The sequence below is a fragment of the Electrona antarctica genome (assembly GCF_951216825.1).
Source record: "Electrona antarctica genome assembly, chromosome: 11".
Lineage (NCBI taxonomy): Eukaryota > Metazoa > Chordata > Actinopteri > Myctophiformes > Myctophidae > Electrona > Electrona antarctica.
In genome coordinates this window covers 28,377,870-28,402,969 of record NC_136792.1, presented here as the reverse complement: position 1 = coordinate 28,402,969, position 25,100 = coordinate 28,377,870, and the positions used below count along the sequence as shown (strand labels likewise).

The 25,100-nt window shown below is 43.0% G+C and overlaps 1 protein-coding gene across 1 annotated transcript in view; it reads left to right on the top strand.

Moving 5' to 3' along the window:
- Nucleotides 1–572: 572 nt before the first annotated feature.
- LOC306932820 (ATP-dependent DNA/RNA helicase DHX36-like) overlaps nt 573–25,100 on the top strand; it is a 39,980-nt gene continuing 15,452 nt past the window's right edge. The window contains exons 1-17 of the mRNA XM_079514758.1: nt 573–790; nt 889–1,163; nt 2,666–2,823; nt 3,717–3,782; nt 5,722–5,911; nt 6,000–6,038; nt 6,257–6,427; nt 6,716–6,795; nt 7,759–7,833; nt 10,344–10,510; nt 10,596–10,677; nt 11,176–11,316; nt 12,229–12,334; nt 17,044–17,131; nt 18,950–19,005; nt 19,398–19,462; nt 20,193–20,336. Of these exons, the coding sequence (XP_079370884.1) occupies nt 742–790; nt 889–1,163; nt 2,666–2,823; nt 3,717–3,782; nt 5,722–5,911; nt 6,000–6,038; nt 6,257–6,427; nt 6,716–6,795; nt 7,759–7,833; nt 10,344–10,510; nt 10,596–10,677; nt 11,176–11,316; nt 12,229–12,334; nt 17,044–17,131; nt 18,950–19,005; nt 19,398–19,462; nt 20,193–20,336 (1,952 nt within the window). The 5' untranslated portion in view covers nt 573–741. The remainder of the gene's footprint in view (nt 791–888; nt 1,164–2,665; nt 2,824–3,716; nt 3,783–5,721; nt 5,912–5,999; nt 6,039–6,256; nt 6,428–6,715; nt 6,796–7,758; nt 7,834–10,343; nt 10,511–10,595; nt 10,678–11,175; nt 11,317–12,228; nt 12,335–17,043; nt 17,132–18,949; nt 19,006–19,397; nt 19,463–20,192; nt 20,337–25,100) is intronic.

Here is a 25,100-nt window from a genome sequence, read left to right as displayed (position 1 = left end):
CATGAAAGGTACATTTCGTGACTCCATTTAACAACTTTGATGTGCTTGCAATCTCTTCCTTTACTTAATTTTCACCAAAACAACCCACACCCCTGTCTCCACGGCACGGCAGGACGGGGCACAGATTTACGCTTTCAATTGGCTCCGGTCGATCACATGTGCAGCATGCAGGGCACTTTTTCACTGTCATTACTACACACGCACCCATTTGCAACGCGTGATACTAGAGGTGAGGGCCGCGAAGCGGCCTGAACTTTAGTTTCCATAAAATCCAACAAGTTTGGTTTTGTAATAGCTGCAGATAAACAAATTGATTGGATCAAGGGCAAACAAAGCTTGCTTCAGCTGGTATAATATGACTGAGTCATTTTTCTTGTTTTTGACACACACACACACACACACACACACACACACACACACACACACACACACGCACACGCGCACGCGCACGCACGCACGCACGCACGCACGCAGTCCGACAGACAGACAGACAGACAGACGGGCTAACCAATCATGTGATCTCTCGTTGGTTGGATGCGACCACGTCATTTCCCTGCGACAGTAAACAACAAGTGTCTGTGGTTGTGCGACATACCGGGCACTCGGACAGCTAGAAAACAGTAGCAGTAGCATCTGATTCTGTGACACATAATTGTTGCTATTTATGGTTCTGTTCATGCGAAATTCTCTTGTTCTTTATATGATCGCCTTCTCGGTGCGCATTTGAGCCAAGCTCGTTACATGATAACGTTACGAAGAGTGATTCAAGAGCGATTGTTGCTAACCGTTGGTACGAAACGGGACAGTGTCCCATTCTGTAAATTAACTGGTGGTAACCGTTGATAGAATCAATTTATGGTGTTTAACATGTCCTTGTGTCGCCGTTAGGTTTCGAGGGCGCTATGAGTTATGGATACGGTGGGGGTGGGAGAAGAGGCAGAAGAGGAGGAGGAGGAGGAGGTCGAGGCTACGGCCGGGATGGAAGCAGAGAAAGATGTGACAAGGGGGGCGGTGGAAGGGGACACGCCAGAAGTTCCGACTCTGCCTCTCGTGATGACCAGGACAAGACTGACCGTCCTCCACCACACCTGAAGGGACGTGAGATTGGTATGTGGTACGCAAGATATGGAGCCGTCAGGAGGAAGCAGGCTGATCGTAGATCGGTATGTACAGCTTTTTAGGATGCTCTCTTTTGATTGATTGATTGATTGAAGAATTTATTAACAGTTTGCAGAATTACAGTACATTTCAAGCACAAACTCAATACAAAGGCTGTTAACTGTGAGTGGACGACCCAATTAAGCATTACACTTGTTTCCAATAGGGTCCACCATGTTCAAATCATCAAAACATTTAGAGACGTACAAATAGACACTTCTATAGACAGAACAGGAATTCATCATAAAGGAGGTAAAAAGGGAAAAGAAACGTATACAGTGAGGGAATGTTGTGAATAAAAACACCTGGGAGGAAGTGAACTAAGAAAAGGGAGGAGCCAAACCGAGTTCCTGTTTCTACACAGCAAAGGAGGTAGTGACCCCCAGAGTAATCTAGTAAGAGAGTGGCGACACGCTTTGATCTCGCCGCAAAGCGGGGTGCTATGGGCCAAACATTGGAACTATCCCATTGAGATAGAATGAGCACTTCCCTGTTCCATATTTCCATTGTTACAATGGGAGTCAACGCTAGTGTCGCCATTCTCTTACTAGATTTACTCTCTGGTAGTCCCCATAAAAATGTAGACTCCTCTTCCAGCTCTGGGGCTCGTGTCAAAATTGAAGGCACAATGTTCCCAAGATTCCTTGCGAAGCACAGTGGAAGCATGAGCGTGCGTAACAGAAGTCCCGGAAAAGACACCTTGTGATTGGCCAGTAGCCTGGGCAACATTTCATTTCGGGTATATGATCTGGTCGGGAGCGGATGATATCGTTACGTCATGTTGTAGTATTGTTTTGTAATCGACGGGCAGGAACAATCAAACGGAACGTCCTTTTTCCCTCAAACCGATTTTTCTCAATAAAAGCTGCAGGCTACGAGAGCTTTTATTGTTATTCTTCCGGTTTGAGGGAAAAGGACGTTCTGTTTGATTGTTCCTGCCTGTCGACTACAAAACAATACTACGACATGACGTAACGATATCATCCGCTCCCGACCGGATCATACAGACTTTTGAAACAGAGACCAGGCTTTTCTTCGAGGTGAGGCGAGGTTAATTGGCCAGAAGTCACTTGAGTGGCAGCGAGACATGGAAGAGTCGCATGAGTGACGTCACTTGGGCATTAACCCTTCCTGCCTTCAATGGAGACACGTCGCTCCAATGAACTGCTGCGACCAATGAGGCATCTATTGTTTTGAATATCTCTGGTACCCCAGAGGCAAAAACAATAAAGCCTGGTGACGCAAGGTGAATTTATTTTATTTTATTTTTGTTATCAAATGGGTTCCCACTTCCCAGATTGATTTAACCATACTGTACATGAACAGACCCTAACGCAGCGATTAGGGGTGACCAAGGTTTTAAGGCCTAATCCACTGAAAGATATAAGCAGATGTAGGTTGTACCATTTAGGGACAATTTAGCAAACATTTAACAAACACTGCTAGTGTTTGTTAAATGTCTTGTGCAGATTGCCACCAAATACCTAACTCCATAATATCCCTCCAGCGTGCCGTGGTTCAGATGGATGAGGCCAGAGAACAGCACATCACCAATCTGCTCAACGCTGTCCAGAATGACTCCCCTGCCCCACACACCCACCGCAGAGATGACAGACCTTCTACGTCTGCCAACTGCCGTGCAACTCCTCAAAAAACTGGTCATTGGTGAGGGCATGTTCTGACACTTTGTCATTTCAGGCTTATTCCAAAATACCCTAACATAAATAAATCAAAACAATATGCCGGCCCCCACACTAGGATAACCTGGCTTATTTTGGGGACGATTCGCCCCTCCTGACGATTGCTGGGGTGTTCCCGGTTGGATTCGAGGCTGATTTCAACTGATTATTTGCCCAAATGATTCTAGTATAGACTATAGACATACCGGTAATCTTAATGTCATCAGCTCTACCCAATTTGGAATTGTAAATATACATATTTATGGCTTGAAATCCTGTATTGTGAATGAAAGTTGCAATAGCCAATGAGAGAGAGATGATCTGGAAGCGTCAAATTGTATATTATTCATCTCGTCAGAACTGAAATTGACCTCTGTTTAAACATGTCTGCTGTAAAAGTCGACAGTCACACAAGTCACACAAAGTAATCAATACAAATTTAAAAACTAAATTGACCTGTCTGAACTGGTTGGATGGGAGTATAGAGATACAGATTTGTAATGTGAAGTGATCTGTTTAAAGTTTATGAGTGAAATTTGAGTCCCTGGAATGCTAACTTGTAAAAGTTACAAAGTTAGCATTTAATGCATTATAAAGCATTAATTGATTTGGCAAGTCTAGACTAAAATAGTCCTTATAGATCCACTTCTTAACTGTGCAATTATGTTTTGCAGAAATAAATCCGTTAATGGGAGAATGGTATATGTGTATGTACGGTATATGGACAAAGCTGTGAATAGACAAAATCTCTTTTTATTTGATTGAACAAAGACAAGCATTTACCTTTTTGGTGAAGCTGAAAATAGCTCAGCATTTATTATTACACGATTTATAGTTTCATTCTACTCTCATTAACATGTCCGTGGCTTATGTGTGCAGTTACTTTGATGGTGAGTCACCTGAAGACGATGAACAGAAGATAAAGGAGGAAACAGAGGCACAAGGGTAACGTACTAAAGTAGTCACCATAGTGGCATGTCACTCACTGATCACATACAATCTGGATTGATGATGGCGGCATCATTTTATGAAGCCACTGCAACACCGCATTGCTATTATAATGAGTTATTATTGTTTAAATTATTGTTTATTATGATTACATTTATCATGTCCAGCACAGTCGTATAGAGCGTCGCAGTCCCGCCCCCTTTCATGACGACGCCAGTCCCAGGAAATAATTCCCATTGCGTTTTTCCCATAGACATTTCAAAAAGTATTTATTTAAATACCTTATAAGCTTTGTAAAGACCTTACAAAGCCAACTCGAGTTGTGACAAATCATGACAACAAACACAATATTTTGGACCAAACAAATAATTACAAAGAAGAAAAACAACAAAAAAGGTGTTGTAACCTGACGTTTTCTTCTTTCTAATTATTTGTTCGCCCCGAAAAATTGCGTTTGTTGTCATGATTTTTCACAACTTGAGGTGGCTTTGTACGAAAGGTCTTTAAATAAATAGGAAAATGAACAGGGAATCATTTCCTGGACCCTGGTAGGGGGCGGGACTGCGACGCTCTATTATCTATCTATCTGGATTGTTTAGCTACAGGTGAATCACACATGGACACACATTGCAATTCCTGCAGATGAGCATCTCTAATACTGTCATAGTGATAGCGTCACAGTCCCGCCCCCTACCAGGGCCCAAGAAATGATTCCCAATACATTTTTCTCATAGACATTTCAAAAAGTATTTATTTAAAGACCTTTTAAGCCTCGTACAAAGCCAACTCGAGTTGTGACAAATCATGACAACAAACACAATTTTTCGGGCCGAGCAAATAATTAGAAAGAAGAAGAAAACGGCACTTTTTTTCTTCTTTTTCTTCTTTGTAATTATTTGTTTGGTCCAAAATATTGTGTTTATTGTCATTTGTCGTCATCAACTCGAGTTGGCTTTGTACTGCGCTTAAAAGGTCTTTAAATAAATACTTTTTGAAATGTCTATGGGAAAAATGTATTGGGAATTATTTCCTGGGCCCTGGTAGGGGGCGGGACTGCGGGACTGTTTTACAAAATACTTTGATTAAAAGAAGAAATGCACCTAGGGAGCAAGCCTTTACTATCGCCACAGACACAGATTACAGGATGTACTAGGCTCTTTCCCTCTCCCCTCTCTGGGGAAAAATATCCATTAAAAACAGAGGGACTCAGGCCAGCAGGTGTATGGGAAAATGAAGGGTTGTCTTCTTCAGAAACTATTGTTCTTTATCTTATTCCACTGTTGGTCCTCCACCTTCAGCTGGATGTGCCAGTTTTATTTTTCTATAATGAAGGCCTTTCCCTCTGATAAGATTAGTGGAATGGCCCTTTAATGGCCTGGAGGTCTTTATATGGGGAGACACAGAGTCCCCCAGGTAACATGGGTAACTCGGGGCACCGGTAGTAGGATATTTCATGGGCGCAACCCTCATACCCAGCTGCACTGCTCATCCCACAAATGCATGTTCCTTACAGTACAAATGGGTCACCATTTAAAAGGTAAATAAACAGGCTTTCCAATAGCATATTATTGCCAAGAAATATTGCTGAAATAGAGAAATCATCTACCAAACACAAATTTACAAACTTTCTGTGCCATGATTAGTTACATACTGTTGTGGCCTATAGATATAGTGTAGCGGACATGCCATTATTTATGTTCTCCAAAGTTTTTAAATACATCACTAAGGCTAAGGCATTCTACATTAGTAACATTGCACTGTTAAGTATTAGTGGATCCATTTGTAACTCAGAGATTGTTCAAATGTAACCAAATTAACACTCAAGATTTGATCATGTACAAAACGGAGGCACAGACGGGGGACATAGGGTACAGCGATGGTGCTGATCGTTCCGGGCTGAGTGTGACAAAGGTCGTCTTCCACTCTTTTCTTTCAGTTACTTGACGGCAGTCAAAGACGAACCCCCAGACATGTGGGATGATGGAGAAGAAGAGAAGAAAGAGGAAGTCCGAGAGAAGGATATGGACTACCTGTTTCAGGAAGTGGTCAGAAACTATACACAGGACGACTATTTAAAGAAAGATCTAAACAGCAAGACGGGAGAGCCCAAGTACCGGGAGATGCTGGTAAGACTAACAATAATTAAGCATCAACTTTGGCCAAATAAACTATTTCCGTTATTTTCATATCACAAAAATGTAAATTTGTTTACAGAAATTCAGGGAAAGACTGCCATCCTACAGCAAGAGAGAGGTGAGATTGGGGTTGGGATACTACTTTATTATTTATTCTCATCAGGAACTTATAAAACAGCAGCATTGTCAATAACATCTCTATACAGTTTGAGTATTTTTCTCAATTAATGAACCCTATCTAACCCGATCTAACATATTTTCGATTTTCCTCCCTACCTACGTTCCTTCACTTGTATGCCCTTCCATTGTTCCTCACACCATTCCATTCCTGGGTAGGAACTGGTAGAACTGATCAACGCTAACCAGGTCCTGGTGGTGAGTGGGGAGACAGGCTGTGGGAAGACCACGCAGGTCACCCAGTTCATCCTTGATGACTACATCAACCGGGGGATGGGCTCCCTCTGCAGGGTGGTCTGCACTCAGCCCCGACGGATAAGCGCCATCTCTGTACGTCCCCTGTCCCTGTTTGTACACGGTCAAATCCCTGAGTGTCAATTTAAGTCGGAGTCGGCGAGTATACAAATGTAACAATATTTTGTGTGTGTGTGTGTGTGTGTGTGTGTGTGTGTGTGTGTGTGTGTGTGTGTGTGTGTGTGTGTGTGTGTGTGTGTGTGTGTGTGTGTGTGTGTGTGTGTGTGTGTGTGTGTGTGTGTGTGTGTGTGTGTGTGTGTGTGTGTGTGTGTGTGTGTGTGTGTGTGCGTGTGCGTGCTTGCGCGCACGTGCACCGCCTTTTAGGTAGCGGAGCGTGTAGCAGCAGAAAGGGCAGAAACAGTCGGCAATGGAAACTCTTGTGGTTATCAGATCCGCCTGCAGAGGTAAGAGTTTCCACCATCTTTTCCTGAAAGCCATCGTTATTTTGTGTCTATGAAAGAAAATGTACATTCTTCCAACTCTCTGGTCTAGGACTAGCCTCAAATACAGAAGCTCTTAGTTGACTAGTAGTAATAAGAATGTAAACTTATCAAATTCTTGATTTAATCAACAAGTTCTTGAGGTTGAGAACAGAACATTCTATACTAATGCTGATGTCCCTTTGGCTACTGGATATTGGGCTATAAACTGGTTGTTGTAATGGGTTATATCTTTGTCAAGTAATAATTCATTCAATAGGGAAAAAGTATTCAAAAAATGTATTCAACCAACAAACAAAAAGGAAACGACCAAATCAGTTCTGCTGCTGCCTCATTCCTCACCCACTGACTCAATGAATCTGAGCTGAAAGCTGGTGGTCTTACGTCAATGCACTAGTGGGCCCGGGCACACGGTATGGTCCTGCATTTGACATTGTGAGCTGTGGGACCTCTCCATCTTTTTCAAGTTGTATCTGTGCACAAACAGACTTCAACCTCAAGACTGTGGGCCCTATTTTCGTCCATGCTAAACTTTCCTTTGTTTTTACTATTTTGAAAAACATTTTTGACTAGTTAAAATGGCCACAAGCCTGGCAAGGCTAATAAAAAGAGAAAAAACAGTATACAGAGTAATGAAAAAGATGGCCATAATCGAGGAGAGAATGTCAGGTAGAAGAACTAACTGTGTTAGTTCAGCTACAAACCGGTAAACAGTCTGAGAGCTACTTGATGTGCAAAGTTAAATGATTCCAATTTGACTAGATATTTTTGGATAAAGCACCCATCTGATTTATTGTTGAGACGTAGATGTATTTTATATTTTTTAAATGAGCTGAATAGATGTATTTTATATTGTTTAAATGAGCTGAATCAACAGCTCAACTTCAGCCAGACATAATTATGTCTATTTCTCTCTCTCTTTCTCAGCCGGTTACCACGGAAACAAGGGTCAGTGCTGTACTGCACTACAGGCATTATTCTTCAGTGGCTACGCTCGGATCGGTGAGTAGTCTCCTCTTCCTCCTCCTCTTCATCATGATTTGCTATGTCCATCTTTCTTACCCCACCAGCATATCGGCTGTCGGGTGGAAACATTAAAACTGTTGTCACGGAAATGGTCGATGGCGTGACGTTAGGCCACGACGTCACCCTATAAAGTATGGCACACAGAAGCATTAGAGATGATTAAGAATATAATAATAATACAGGTAAATATCTCATACAGTAAGTATCCTATATTGCGAGTAAGTATTTGGAATCATAAGGAGGTACCTAGCTAAAATACTGGGCTCAAGTTACTAACTAAATTCTCAACTCCCTCCCCCCAACGCCTAAGGCAAGATACAGATCCTCTAAACTAAGACCTCCTCAAACGGAGCCTCTTATACAACCCACTGACAGCTCACTGACGGTTCCCTGCGAATACAGGAAATCTCAGTTACAATAATGTTACTTTTCAGAAAGTAGGGAAAGAAGTTATAAGAACGTGTGTTCCAATAGATCCAATGTAGTTATTTTGTCACAAGCTCTTGTTAATACTTATATTGATCTAGCTCTTAGCTCACACATTCCCATGTGAAAAAATCCTATAGGATTCTGATAGAAAAATCCTATTAAAACAATTAGAATTTGGAACCTATCCTATTGGATTTTTGAGTGGTGCAGCCACTCCAAGGAACAGCAATGTGTGTCCCTTTGTCTGTCTGTCTGTCTGTTTAGAGTCCCAACAGGTGGCACTGTTAAGCTTCACACTGTGCACAGGTGCATGATGGGAAGCTGAGTTTTTAGTGTAACACCAGCACAGAGCACAGTGCAGTACAGACTACGGTGTAGCACATGCACAGGTGCATGATGAGAGGAAGTAGTCCCACTATTCCAATAGTCCGACAACCAATAGTCCGACAACCAATAGTCCGACAACCAACAGTCCCACTATTCCAATAGTCCGACAACCAATAGTCCCACAACCAATAGTCCCACGACCAATAGTCCCACGACCAATAGTCCGACAACCAATAGGCCCACAACCAATAGTCCGACAACCAATAGTCCCACAACCAATAGTCCGACAACCAATAGTCCCACAACCAACAGTCCCACTATTCCAATATTCCGACAACCAATAGTCCCACAACCAACAGTCCCACTATTCCAATAGTCCGACAACCAATAGTCCGACACCCCAACAGCACCACTCAGCTCAGACGGGTGTGACACACACAGCACCCAAGTGCCCGCGTGCTACTCATACGCTGAGTTTTGCCGGTGCCCGGTTTGAACCCATGATCTTGCCGTTCTTACCTTTCATGACATGAAATTCAGCTCAATGTGCTTTACAGAGCAATGGAGAAAAAAAAGAAAAGCAAGGCATAAAACATTAAAATAATAGCAGTAATGCAATACAGGATGGACATGATTGAATAATAACAAGGAATTTAAAGATCAATTAAAAGCAAGAGTGTAGAAGTAGGTCTTGAGCTGCGCTTTACAGTATGTATGTTTACAGAGGCTGCCTGTCGAAGGTACAGTGGAAGTTTGTTCCACGCCAATAGAATCCTATAGAATTCTATTGGAACTTTTGAAAATCCTATAGGACTTTTTGACTAGTGTTGTGAGCTTGTATATTTTGTATTTTACTACTACTAAAAAGTTGAAATATGGAGATAACGATGTTTCTGCTCAACAATATGCAATTTATGTTTCACTTTTCCTCTCCAACTGTTATTCTCGCTTCACTTATTTGGGGTTCACTCTGCTGTCACTGAGGGAGCCATTGTATAAGGTCCCTATAGTCACAGGAAGGTGTGAACACACAAGTTGGTTTTGCTTGCTTTTCAGTACATTGCATTTACTTGCATTCTATAATCCAGGGGTTCTCAAACTTTGAGGGAATTTCTTTGGCGACCCCATGTGCCTTACCCTGACCATAAAGAATCTTACCCTTACCTTATGAATCTACAGAAATCAAATTAAGGACATCAAGTTTGTCTCCACTTTGAAATTCTGCTCCAGTGCACAGGTGTGTGCTATGTCAGATGCACGCATGCACGCTACATTCATTTTATATTAAGAAAACCTAGGGACAAATGTTTTCTCTTGTGTTTTGTTCTGCCGTCATTGTAGAAATCCTCAATAGACCACTGTTTTGTAAGGGTTTCCTTACTTTCCTATGCCAACCTGTGTTGCTAAACAAAAGCTCCCCCTGAAATGGTTGTTCTTGGTCATGTACCATTCTCCCTGCACGACAACCTTGAATAGAAACAAATAATAGCTTTTGTTTCATTTGTGAATGTATTCATTTAGAAATCTCGCCGGTACGCTCCGGTGATCTGGTGGCAGGAAGTGGGGCTGCAGCACCAGCTGCATTGTCAAACAAATAAGGTCTAATGACTTTGCTGGGAAATAAAGGGGTTTAAAGCCAGGGGATTAAATTGGCTGGAGGGCGATGCTAAGGCTTGCTTCCACTACATGTAGAGTATATTTGGACACTAACCCCTCCTCCCTCATGTCAGATTGTTGTCCACTATCAGCCACCTTGTCCTGGATGAGATACATGAGAGGAACCTCCAGTCCGACATTCTCATGACCATCGTGAAAGACCTGCTCGCAATCCGACAGGACCTCAAGGTCATCCTCATGAGTGCCACGCTCAATGCTGAGAAGTTCTCCAAGTACTTTGGTACGTACAATGTCACACTCTTGTCCTACTCTATACAGTGAAATATGTGAAATATGCATTTAACACTAATTCTTCTCCCTCCCAGGCCACTGTCCAATGATCCACATCCCAGGGTTGACTTTCCCAGTGAAGGAGTACCTCTTGGAGGATGTGCTGGAGATGACTAGGTATCACTCTGCAGGCCTCTTATCACCTCACGTTTTGAGCTTGACTGACGCCAGAGTTTTTGGTCCGATCCCGATTTAGGAGAGTCCTAGATCACCGATGTTTTGTCCGATATTTTGTGCACAATTTTCGTTCTTTCCAAGGTCTTTTATTATAGTCACAGGAATGGATACAACAGGCAATGTTTATAAAAGAAAAACAAATATTTTGCTAATAATCAACACATAACTTCACATGACAAACAAACCCAATTCCCACCTATAAACGACGGTCAAATAAACACATTCACTTTATTTAACCACTTAAGCCCTATTCATAAAAATTCTAAAAATCAATTTAATCCATCTAATCTAATCTAATCTTTTTATGCAAAAATAGGGACAGCAAGTGGTTAAATTCGGGCTGAATAAATGCCAATACTGATCTACACACAGAATGGCCAGACTGATATTTGGGCCAGGCTTTACTCGTTTAGCATGTGCCCTCCCTCTGTCTCCCAGGTACCGTCCCCAGGGGCAGGACAGACGGCCCTCATGGAAGAAGAAGTTCATGCAGGGGCGCCAGACCCGCCAGGAGAAGGAGGAGAAAGAGGCAGAATATAAGGAGAGCTGGCCCGGCTTTGTACGCACGTTAAGGGACAGGTGGGTGGAAACGGTGTGTTACGAAGGTGGCAGATCAATGCCACAGATCACTGGTTCTCAACCTGTGGCGCCAGGCCACTGGTGGGCCGGTCGCAATTGCAAGTGGGTCCCAAAAAGCGATTGTCCAATGCCAATCCAAATAGTTTAGCAACTGTTATCTCATAGCTGTCAATGTTATTTTGCATGGCTGTGTTGTTGAACATATACACGGCTTAACGTCTAGAAAGTTACACAACTGACCCACCCAGGTGATGGTAATAAATTACTAATGACCGTAGTCTTACCGTGCAACATGAAAACTCCTGTCGGTGGTGGGTAATTTTAATGCACTAATAAATTCATGATTAATTATTAAATAATTTGTTAAAGTGAAAAAAGGGCTTCGTTAAGACCTCCATAATATTATGGTCAATGCCTGTGTGAAAAGTGGGAGCGATTGGTGCAGGCAGTGAGGAGCTACGACAGTGTTTCAGACAGACATTGAGTTAATTATAGTATGATGATATGATACGATGATATAATGATGATGATGGAGAAATCCCATCATTTAACATGCATCTCTATGGCGGAGAAGGACAGCTTGCCCTGTCTCCTCGCTGCTAACGTGCCTGTTGGACAAGGACGGGTTGGGGAGGGACTTAGCGAAGGGATAATTGGCAAAATACTTTAATATTACATAATAAATACCAATTGGTGATACCAACAATTGAGGTATACTACATTAGTTCCAGTGAGCCAAGATGGAACACATTAGATTGATTGATCATTAAAATTAACATGCTTTAAAATGCACATGACCCACCAGTAGAGTCTTGAATGTGGTTATTTGGAACATTTGAAATTATGCATGTTTTGACAAAATGGTAATTTTCACTTAAAGTGAGGAAATGACTGGTCTGTTGTGATTGGCAGGTACTCGGACAACACCATTGAGGTCCTTGAGATGTTGGACAATGATGACAACATTGACCTGGAACTGATCCTGGCCCTGATTATCCATATTGTAACCAAGGATGAAGTAAGTTTCACCCAATAAGATTATCCATATTGTAACCAAGGATGAAGTAGATTTCACCCAATAAGATTATCCATATTGTAACCAAGGATGAAGTAAATTTCACCCAATAAGATTATCCATATTGTAACCAAGGATGAAATAAATTTCACCCAATAAGATTATCCATATTGTAACCAATGAGGAAGTGAGTTTCATCCATAAAATAATAATTGTTGTAACCGAGCAAGTTAGTTTCACCCTGTAAGTGTATGTTTAAGGCTTCACGACTGTGTCACTCAGCACAACTCTCCACTTGACTCTCCACTTGATATTAGTCTCCACTTGACTCTCCACTTGACTTGACTCTCCACTTGATATTAGTCTCCACTTGACTCTCCACTTGATATTAGTCTCCACTTGACTCTCCACTTGATATTAGTCTCCACTTGACTCTCCACTTGATATTAGTCTCCACTTGACTCTCCACTTGAGATTAGTCTCCACTTGACTCTCCACTTGACTTGACTCTCCACTTGATATTAGTCTCCACTTGACTCTCCACTTGAGATTAGTCTCCACTTGACTCTCCACTTGACTTGACTCTCCACTTGAGATTAGTCTCCACTTGACTCTCCACTTGAGATTAGTCTCCACTTGACTCTCCACTTGACTTGACTCTCCACTTGACTCTCCACTTGAGTTGAGACTAGTCTCTATTTGACTCTCCACTTGATTCTAACTTAATGTAGCTTTATTGTGCATACTCAGACACAGACGGACATGCATGTACACTTAGGCATGCTCAGACACGCACGCGTGCGCGCACACACACACACACACACAAGTGTATGTGTTGGTGTGTTTGTTATTTTCCATACCTATGTTTGATTACTTTGTCTACTTATTATTTGGTGAGAACCTGCACATATGTTTCTCTTTTATTGATGTTGCATTTTTGTACTGTTTTTTTTATTGTGCGAATAAATAAAAGATTGGGGTTGGCGAAAGTGCCTTTCTGTGTAGAGTTTGCATGTTCTCCCCGTGTCCCCTAGGGTAGGTACCCTCACAAAAAACATGCAGTAATCCTGGTCTCGAAACTGCGCCCCTGGCCAGCCGGGGTGCCTGATGGAGGGGAAAGGAACTGTTCCTTCCATGCGCTACGTCCAACCAGGGAAACTCCCCCCTGTCAGGTGTAAAGGAGCGACTTGGACACTCATGCATGAAAGAAGCATGAGTTCAAGTCTGTTGCTCTCCCCAGGTTGGCGGAGGGTGTGTAGAGCCCAGGATCACATTTGATAATTGACACTGGGGTGAAAAATGGGTTACTTTATTTTATTTTATTGAGCAACGTTTCGGTCGTGAGACCTTCCTCAGGTTTGTTTCAAACAGGCTAACAACCGGGGCCAGCTGCAGGATGCAATGACTGAGTGGTCAATTGAGATTTTAGAGGGGGGCAAAAAAAAATCATATTGCGTTGTTAAATCAAGCAGGCAGTGTCAGTTCTATGACTCAGGTGGTCCTATGCAAGACTAGAATGATAGCGCTGCCCCGCCAGGGGGGTCCGGGGGTGCTTGCCCCCCTGGGCTCCAGATTTTATTTTTTAATTTGTGATGAATGCTTCAATCTGGTGCACTTTGAGATCAAAATGAAGAGGCTAGTTCTATAAAGAACTACACACATCATATTAGATTATTATCATCTTTACTGTGCTATTATTGCCATCAGCAGTAGGCTACAAAACAACATTGGATAGGGCAGGGGTGGGCAACTTTGATGATGGAGAGGGCCACTATATTTCAAACTCACTCCAGAGGGCCACAATGCATACAGTCAAAAATAGCTGATCTACAAGCTCAAAACGTGTCACAGTGTGATGCATTTTGAGCTTGTAGATCTGCTTTTTTGCTATTTTTGAGTGGTGTAAACCACTCCTACAACTGGCTTTTTTGTGCAGAAAAAATGAGCATGGTTGCTATGTTCACCCTGTTGTAATGACGTAATGAAATCACACCCGGGTGAACAGGGTGAACATGGCAACCATGCTCATTTTTTCTGCACAAAAAAGCCAGGTAATGAAATCACACCCGGGTGTGATTTCATTAGGTCAGACATGATTTCATTACGTCAGACAGACCTTACACCACTCAGTTCACACGGGTGTGATTTTTTTTAACTGGAATCCTGAATTATTTTCACCTATTTTTTTAATTGGAGTCCGGAAAAGTAATCTCTTTTTATTTTATTTAAAATACATTTATATGTTATGTTAACTAATATGATTATGAACTGAAATGCAAATATTGTAATTAAAGCGGGTAGATTGGTTAAAGGTATATTCAGTGATTTCACTTAATTTTTTGTTTTGTTGTGATAATCCTCCCTACTATAGAGTGTGGTGACCATAATAAGGAGTTCCTCCCTGTCCCCAGTTAACCCCTGGGGGTCAAAAAACCTTAGGTTTCGTTTTTGGCTAGGTGGCCCAGCCTTCATCCAATCAGGATAGAGAGGGGCCTTCCGCCAATCATGATCAAGCGGGGGCGGGGCTTGGTGTGCATGCTGTTGGCCTATCGTGTGTCCCCCCACTGTAGTACATGCATGTGCACATGTTGTTACCGGGGCGGACCGGGGGGTTTCCAAATCACTCAAATCACTGAATGGTCCTTTAAAGTTAGGTAAGGGAATGAAAGTATTTCAATGCAATGTCCCCCAAAAGATTTCTCTAAATGAGGAGTGACTAACAGAGATGGACAGAGTAATTATCCCTTCCATATGAAACCCTATGTCCCATCAGCCTGTGAGACCCTGAGATGGTCGGCCCAACTGACTTGGGCGTCACGCTTGTGAAACAGCTGTAGAACCAAGTGGTAGATAGATTGGCTGTGATGGCTTTCTTTTTCCGTTGGCCATCTGCTAGAGCCAGAACCATAATGATTGCTTCATTAAGATGCAGCGGTCTGTGATTAGCGGTCTGTTGGGCACGACTGTTGCGTAATTGTCTGCAGTGTCTTTTTCGCATGTGACGACAGGTACCAGGGTGTGTAGTGTACTGTAGCGGCCTGGCCATCCATTTGACTATCTGTTGCTTTTGATTTGCTGTTAATCAAAAAAGAGCTTTTGTAATGTCAGTGTGTGGGTGTGTGTTACTTGTGGGCATATATCTAAGGCTTTGTTCAGATTGCAGTTATGAAAACATCAACATGCAGTTAGTTACATCACTGTTTTTGTTTTGAAAGTTTTCGGTTCTGACACCGTTTTAAAAATACCTTTGGTACCTTTTGGCACTGATTGATTGTTTTTTCAAATCTGATTGTTTTTTCAAATTGTTCTTTCAACACGTCACAGTGTGACGTGTTGAAAAGCAGGGGAGAACAGAGCCCAGGAGTTATTCTTTTATCTCAATGAGTCCTTCCGTTCCATTCCTCTCAGGAACTGAAGGCACATCCTTTTTTATCTATTTGTAAAGAGTGAGCTATTTTAAACCTGCCTAATGTCGCCCCTGAGAACAATTTATTCTTTCTAATTCAATTATATGATGAGGTAAAACAGAATACCCATAATGAAATATATGAATCAAGGCTGAAGCAAACATTACAGATAGCAGTTTAAGCAGACATTGTTATTAGGCTATGGTATTTTGTATAGATGCAATGTTCTTAAGGTGGTGATGTCATGTCTGCCGGCCCGCCAGAATGCCAGCCCCCTGTCCTTGATGTTTGATGTTTATTTGACTAACATGCCAGAGAAATTGACACACTAAAATCACAGTATTAATTTAACCCTGAGAATGTCCATTTGGTTCACCCTCACAGTTAAATGAACACTAAGCATTTCACAGTGCAGTAATATCTCCAATGCCTCCAGCATTTTAGCCAGCATTATGTGTTCTCATCCCTCGGCTCCCTCAGCGTGACTTTGTGCCTTCCAGCAGAATAATTGGCCTTTTGTTCCTGCTGAAAGAATCCCCGCACATGGAAAACACAGGCTAACTCACACACAGGGCAAAACACAGGCTAACTCACACACAGGGCAAAACACAGGCTAACTCACACACGGGGCAAAACACAGGCTAACTCACACACAGGGCAAAACACAGGCTAACTCACACACGGGGCAAAACACAGGCTAACTCACACACGGGGCAAAACACAGGCTAACTCACACACAGGGCAAAACACAGGCTAACTCACACACAGGGCAAAACACAGGCTAACTCACACACAGGGCAAAACACAGGCTAACTCACACACAGGGCAAAACACAGTGAAATCCCTGGTGTTCATTATAGTTTGAGTAAAAAAAAAGCTGGATGAATGGAAACGATTGTAATGATTATGCAAAATAATTATGATTCACTCAAATCATTTGTGATCATGCCATTATGTAATATTTGTGACAGGCCTACTGTGGAGAGGACAATTCAACCCCCTGTCCCCAACCGATGTCCGTCTTAATTGGCTCAGCTCCTAGAACAACATGAGGACTTTGGTTTCTCCTTGCGACTAATGAACGTTTAATGTTTGATGTTTGGCTCCTGCCATACCCTGAAGAAGCCATTTTGTTGCTGAAACGTTTTTTGCATTGTGACTACAAGCTGTGCTACCTCTTTCTTTTTTCAAGTCTTGTCTCCCGTGGTCAGCACCTCCTCACTGTGCGCTCCTACCTCTTTTGTTTGTTCTGGTTCCTGCTGTTTGCCTGCCAAGTAACCGCTGTGTCATGTTGCCATTTGACAGGAAGGAGCTATCTTGGTGTTCCTGCCTGGTTGGGACAACATCAGCAAGCTCAATGACCTGCTAATGGCTCAGCAGATGTTCAGATCAGGTACAGGCAAAGAAGCATGTGCACACATCACTGATTCCCTTAGTTGCTGTACTGTTTTTGAACTGTAAAGCTGGCTCCCCACCAAATAGACTGCTACTAATTACTACAGACTTAACTGGCAGTCGAATGAAGTTGGGACAGAAGGTGTCGTTTAGAAGGTGTGGAGAAAAAAAGTCCCGAGACGGGACCGTGGCGGGCGCCGTTTAAACAGCGACACCAGCACACACCAGCCTTCATCCATATGTTCATGATTCATTCATCAATCACTCCACATAAACGTTGATTATTTATGACTGCCTTGCCAGCGAGGTTATCTCTCATTAACGTGCGGTGCAGGGCTGCAGGCATCACGACAATCACCCACCCACAGCATGCACTCACAGCAGTGAGCAGTTTCACAGATCGCCTTCGCCTATACCTAGGCTACACATGACTGCTTTAACGCACTGCACACGAATGGGTAAAATTAATATAGTAGCCTATATGGCGATGTGCAACTGTGATGTGTCATGTAGCCTTGGTGCGTGTGTGCGTGCGTGCGTGCGTGGACATGACAGCCAGACAAGCGAGGCAAGAGGGAAACATCTGTAGGGTAGGCCTACAGCTATTATTTAATTCATGCAGGCTTTCGGGGAAACCTTTTTATTGGCTTTTTTCATCATGTAACTGGTTTCCATACTTGTTTGGTCGTATTGCAGTTCATGTCGCAAAAACAAGGGCGAGGCTTGATTTTATAGGGCGTGCCAGATTGATTTCAGCCGTCACATTTATCACTGCTAGGAATGAAATTAAGGAAGGATCAGCTGTTTGCGATCACTTTATAAATGCCGTGGCTCGAATTTGAGGCAGATTTTACACTCGATTGATAAATGAGGGATAAATGAGAAGATATCCGTGGTCATCATATGGGCATACCTAACAATGGATGCCAAAAAATGGGAAAGTTCTCATTTTTGTGTGTTTTTACATCAAAAGTCCATACAATATTTTTTTAATTACTTTTTGAAAACGAAAAAGTGCTGCGTGATGTCTGATGCCGTGTCGAGGCCCACATCGATAAAAGCCAATAAAAATGAAGCTCACCACCAGTTTGATTCCCATGCTTCATTGTTGTCCTCCACAGCTGGTTTTGATTCCCATGCTTCATTGTTGTCCTCCACAGCTGGTTTTGATTAAAGAACTACTCTGTTTTTAATCTCATTCAAGATGACATCCAAACAGTGTATTACTCGTTTTAAACTTAATCATCACGCTAAAATATGTATATAGGTTGTGTATAGGTTAGAAATAATCTGCTGGCTTTTCCCCACGTCTCTGTCACTTTGTTTACAAATGACACTGCACGTGAGAGACTTCCTCTCCCATAGCCTGGAGGGATGCGAAGCTCTGATTGGTTCAGAAACTTCAGAGCCAGCGTTTCAAGCTGAAACTTCAAAATCAAATGCCCACCATATCCGTTTCACTACACCTTTAAATTCTTTGAGAAATTATGAAGACTAGTCCATACCCGTTCGGAGACCCGTTCACATAGAGGAAGCTAGAAGCAGCTTCTTGCTTCCATGTTATCTCTGCATACCAGTGTTTTAGTTTTGAAGCTTGGAATTAATAGCTTTTTTTAGCTTTCCAGATTTCCAGCAACAGATGCTTTCTAGCAGCGGTGGGGAGCTACTGTACCTTAAGAGTGTGAAATCATTTTGTCCTTGTAATTGTTTGTTTGCATCTCAGCGTTAGAATTATTCATAGAAACACAAGCACCCACGCATTGTCTTGAATGGGTTTCTGAGCATTTTAACGGCATAATTATTTATGTTGTTTCAGATCGGTTTGTTATCATTCCACTACACTCTTTGATGCCTACGGCTAACCAGACTCAGGTCAGGCTCTCTTTTTTTATGCATTTATTTCTCCGTTTCCTTATCTTTCTCCACATATACTGTACATCCTTATCTGCCTCGTTCTGTCTCTCTGCATTCCTCTTCTTCTCTGCCTATATGGCAGTGGTTCCCAAACCTTTTGTCAGGGGACCCGTTTAAATAAAACAAAATAAACAGGCAACTCAATTCACACGAGATGCGCATTTCCTGAATTTGTGTGACCTTACCCGTGCACTTAATCTATACTCATACATAAGATGGCGTTGCGCCCAAAAATAATCGATCTACAACCTCAACGCATCATGTGACGCATTGTGAAAGATGAAGTATAAATCAGGTTTTAGCCCTGTTTCATTTCAATCCCAATAAGTAATCCCCCTCTCTCTCTGCAGGTGTTTAAGAGGCCTCCTCCTGGAGTAAGGAAACTCGTGATTGCAACCAATATAGCTGAGACAAGGTTTGTGTGCGTGACTGAGTGTGTGCCCGTCACATTAGTTTTTAATCAGCTAGTTTCTAGTCTAGTCGCGTGGTCTAGTGGCAAGATTTTCATGATTGGCTGGCCTCTAAGTCGATGGGAGACTAGCCCTATACAGCCAATGGGACACTAACCCCACGGCCAATGGGACACTAAGCCCGCTCTCCTCTCCCCACCACACCATGACTAGAGACTACAAAGCCCTGCTAAGGTACCATATGCAACAGAATGGAATGTAAGCTGATATACAGTATAATGTCATTTCTTGTTTCACAATGATTTGTTTCTTTTGATGTCAAAAATCGTGATTATTTTGACATTGAAACATTCTGGTCAAAAACACCTGACAATGCGTTAGTCCGACATGCGTTGCACTGTGCTTGCGGTTGAAGAAGTGTTTTAAAGTGAAATACACCTTTAACTGAACACTGACGATTTTAGCGTTTAGATGCGTGTCACAGAGAAAACAAAAATTAAATAGGGGTTGTGGCCTAATGCTTATGAAACTGGGGGTCCTTCCATGAAATGAAAAGGTGTATGACTATTAGAGAACCTCCTCCAACTAAATATGAACCATTAAACCTTCCAAGGCAGCACTTAAAGAAAGTCTGAAAGCTTGCATTATCTATATCACATTAACTCTGTCTCTTCTCTCTCATCTTTCTTTCGCTCTGTCTGTCTCCGTCTCTCTTTCTCTATCCCTCTCTTTCAGCATCACCATCGATGATGTCGTGTATGTGATAGATGGAGGGAAGATCAAAGAGACCAACTATGACACTGATAACAACATCAGCACCATGGCAGCCGAGTGGGTTAGCCTGGCTAATGCTAAGCAGAGGAAAGGGCGTGCTGGCAGGTGTGTTGGCAGGGAGACTGCTCCCTCCATCCTTTGTCATTTATCTTGTGTCCAGTCCCACAGTCTCCCACTTTCGCTCCAACCTTTTTCTCCTGTCAACATGGACATCAATACACAGCACAGCTAACTGTGCGTGATTTCATCTTATTGATTTCAAATTACACCAATGTTACAGGCCCTCATATAATCTCTCTCTCTCTCTCACTCACTCACGCACGCACGCACGCACGCACGCACGCACGCACGCACTCACGCACACACACACACACACACACACACACAAAAAAACAAAACAACACACAATCTCTCTCTCCCCTTTTTACCAGCTGAAAGCTGGTCATACACTGACTGTGAAACTAACACGACCAGACTGACACCGCTAGTCTGTCAGTAGCGGGTTGCCAAGGCCACTTATTTCCAGACAAACTTGGCTTGTTCTGGCCCTCACAGTTGCTTGTCTGGTTTTTGTAGGTTGGTTCGCTTATTTCTGACACGACAGTTGCCAACACTGGCAACCATACTGACAAGTACTTCTGATTGCTGATTGGCTGTCTTGTCTCCAGCAACAACCTATGGGGATAACATCTCAACATAACCGCTCCGTCATTTCGATATATGCAACAGGCATAGATACTAGCCATGTGGAAATTGACGGCAGCAACCAGGTGTAATATGCACAGGGGTACCATTATGTCAATATGCACACGGGTACCATTATGTAGGGATTATTAGGCAAGATTATGATGTCAATTAGCCAGAAATCAAATGCAACCCCGACTCGCCAGCGAATCGAATACACATTTAATTCCTATCTACTTGCATCTCATTAACGTCCAATTGAAGACGTGAGTCACTTAGCCTGTCAATATACACATAGTTTCCACTCGGAATGAAGCGCTTTGAAACTATGTACATACTGTGTATCTTATCATAAAAACGTCTATCTGAAGACGTGAGTTACGAATACCTGGTATGAATAAATACTGTGTTACAGTTTCCCCCCAATATAAAACAAATCAAATACACACAGACGGAATCAAAGAATAGTCCAGAGATTTGTTTAGATTGTACCAGCAAAATGAGATATTTATTATATCGAAATACTGTTACAAAATGCTTGCATCTGGTTGTGTGCAATCATTCATTCAAAAATAATACCACATAGCAAATGAACGAGCGCGTCAACAGGTATTTAGTGGAGACATGAGCTTCAGCTAAATAAACTGTTGTGCATTGAAAATATATATTTTGCCAGGCCGGTGTGAGTCCTACCCTTGATAACTCGCGCGGTGAAGCGGAGTTAGTCAATGGTAGTACACAATTAAATTCGATCTGGTCAAAATGATATTACAATTATAGCTTCGTTCTGTTTACAAGCACAATGCAAAGATAGTTTCAGGAAGAAGAAAGAGGAAAGAGGTTCTCGCGAGGAGGGGCTCTATGGTTGGCGTCACTTTTAAGATTTAAATGACAAAACTACGTCAAAAGGGTAGCTAATCCTATCATTAGTTCTGAACACTATTTTATATTAAAAGAATGTCGTTCTGGGAGCTCGACTGTCAAACACATCTTTGACCAACCTTTTCGATGATGGAACCTCAGCGGCGCTCGGAAACTGGATACCAGGGTTAAGTTGACAAAATTAGTTTCCAGCCTGCACGCGAGTGTAACTTTCCTCGTACTTGTTTAGTTAAAGTATAAAGTATAAAAAGTCGATCAAATCGTTTCATATGGAAACCCACAAGTGGTAAACGGGACTCGCTCTAAGTCCTGATGTGGTTTCCGTGGCGGTGCAGTTCTAAGAGCTCACCGGCTGAGGCAGCCGGCGTCTCGGGGAGAAGAAGCACCAAACTGAGCAACGTGTCTTGGGTGACACACGTTATATTGGAAAAAGGGTCTCAAACTAAATTAGGCGTTTTCCTTTGTCTAACTTCAAATCCAGTTTTAACCAGTTTTCGTTGGAGTCAACAGAATTGTTTATACAGCTTTTACGGCCCACAGGAAGAGGGGAAAGACGCTGTCCTGTGCACCTATCACTCTCTCTCCTTATCGCTGGCCTAATCGCTAAGGAATCTTCTCTTTCAGATGTGTGCGCACACACACACACACACACACACACACACACACACACACGTGCGCACCAACGCACACACATTTCCTCTCATTTGACGGACATGTTCACTCTGGTCTCAACGCAGTGGTTAGAACATAGGTAGAACAAAGAGGAGAAACAGTAATAATAACATTTGAGGACAGGTGTCCTACACATTCATTTATAGCGTTGCGTGGGTGTTTGCAGCACAGAATCGTTTAAGGCAGTGTGTATGCGTGTTGTAATCCAATTCCACGCAGGTCTGTTTGCGTGTTGATTTGTGAGTCTGTTTCTTGGTTGAACGGTTTCTTGCGTGCCAGCCGATCTGCTTAAGCACTTAAAAAGGCAAAAGGGGTCGCTGGGAGGTTGAGGCGTCCTGGTTGCTTAGTCAGTGTAAACATCAAACTGGTGTGTGTGTGGTGAACCAGTGATTTAGTGCCAAGAGGGATGTCACCCTCCCCCTGTTGGTTTTGGTCCTCTAAATTATACTCACTCAAGAGGAACCGGTTTGGGGGGGGGTGTTGCATTGGTTCAACTTGCATAATTGTCAATTACAAACCCTCCCAATGTCAGGCTACATATCCCCTCTCTAGGATAAATGAAGACAACGTTCGTGGACCTTCGTTTGGCCTAGTTACATATCCTGACCTCCATTCGGGACAAGATGTCAAGTTGAGGCCAATGGGGTGTCTGTCTTGCCCATAGGGCCCCTTTTTCGACAGTGGGGTCGCGTTCCCCTGTAGTGGTGTCAATGTTCGTAGCACTCCCTTGGATGCCCAGGGTAGCACCTGTGACACAGGGGAAAGGTAGGAAAGGCAGTGTCTGTACGGTCGTTTCAGGTAGGTGTAGAGTTCTGCTGGGTGCAGAGTAGATTCCATGAGAGAGTGCCCAGGCGACAGTGTCTGAATGTCATTCAGGCTTCCCCGAGCACGACATACGCTCCCAGGGGAAACAACACAATGTCAATTCATTCAAAACACTGTCATTCAGGTGGATGCCAGGTTCCGCTAGTCACGGAGCAGCATCCAGGAGAGAGAAAAACAGGAGACAGTGTCTGAAGGTCATTCAGGCTTCCCCGAGCACGACATACGCTCCCAGGGGAAACAAAACAATGTCAATTCATTCAAAACACTGTCATTCAGCTGGGTGTAATGCCCTCCAGGCATGGCGTAGCATTCATGTGGAGAAGAAAGAGCGGACAGGAGACAGTGTCTGTAGTGTCATCCAGGCGGATGCAAGGTTCCGCTAGGCGCGGGGTAACATCCATGTGAGGGAGAGAGAGGCAGGAGGCAGTGTCTGTAATGTCATTCAGGTGGGTGTAAGGCTTCCCCGAACACGACCATACGCTCCCAGGGGAAACACAACAATGTCAAAACATGTCATTGCTGGCAGGTCAAAGTGTTATTGACCACATCATGCACCCAAAACGACATGGTTTCTCCTAAGTCATTTTACACTGAGCTCTCTACTCCTATTGATAAAGTTGTACTGGTCTAACCAGGGTGATAGAGAAGAGAAAAGTGGAACAAGGGCCAGAGTAGAAGAGAGGAAATAATACTTTCGTTTGTTAAACTAAAATTCAAACGATAACAGACTATAAGGAGCAAATGGCTCAACGTCTAGTGGGAATAATTATTTTGTCTGGTAAAAACAAACAAACGAAAAACTAAGGAGCAATGGCTCACACTCTAATGGTAGAAAACAAAACAGTAACTACATTTTGTGACCACAGGTGGTTTAGCAGGCTAGTGCACCTACAGGTTTGAATTCATTCCGCTAGCGAGGTTGATGTTTGATCATGTCTCACACCGAGTCAGGAAACGGAACAAAAGGTCAACCCTCCATCTTAGGAAGCATTATTCTGCACAGGCACTTTGAGGTCGTTTTAATAATAATAAAACAAGAAAATGTAAACAAAAATTACTAATGGTGTGTGTGTTACACATACCAAGTGATCATCCCGTTTCGGTAGGGGAGGAGGTTTCTTACTGTTTCACGGGAAACAGGGTCCTATGTTGCTTAAACTATTTAGGCGAGAAACTCAATAGGCTAGGCACAACACAGCTAAGAGTTCTACAATGTAGAGCAGCCAACAAGGCGTGCCTGCCGGTGAGTTCTCTCGCCTTGGTTTTGGTCTCAGAGTCTGTCAGTTCGGTGATTGTCTGGGGCGTGTGTAATTTGATTTGGTTTCGGTGTACCCATTTTGTCACTGGCTTGCCTTGGCCTTTCCATTTGGGGAGGGACCTATTGTTCATCCCCTCTTGGTGAGCAACAGTGGAACACCGAACCAAACCCCTTACTTGGAGCTGGTCCTGCGAGGGCCTTTTGCCATAGTGGGCTTTCTTGACCTCCATGCTCTTTGCCAAGTTCTTCTGAGAAGATCTGGCAAATGGTCCAATCCAATCTATCTGCAGATCTGCCCATGGGAACATAATTCCCCTCTCTTGTAAGGGTGTTCTCGGGGTTGGACTTGAAGGTTGGAACTGACAGCACGTCAAACAACCTTTCACATAATGAACCACGTCTTGGTACATTTTGGGCCAATAGGCCATCTGGCACAACTCATCGCAGGTTGCCTCGACACCTCGGTGTACAGCAGTTGGGGAGTTGTGGCCGAAGCTTAATAGTACCCCCCTGTGGTGCTGGGGTATAACTAGACGCGGAGAAGTATA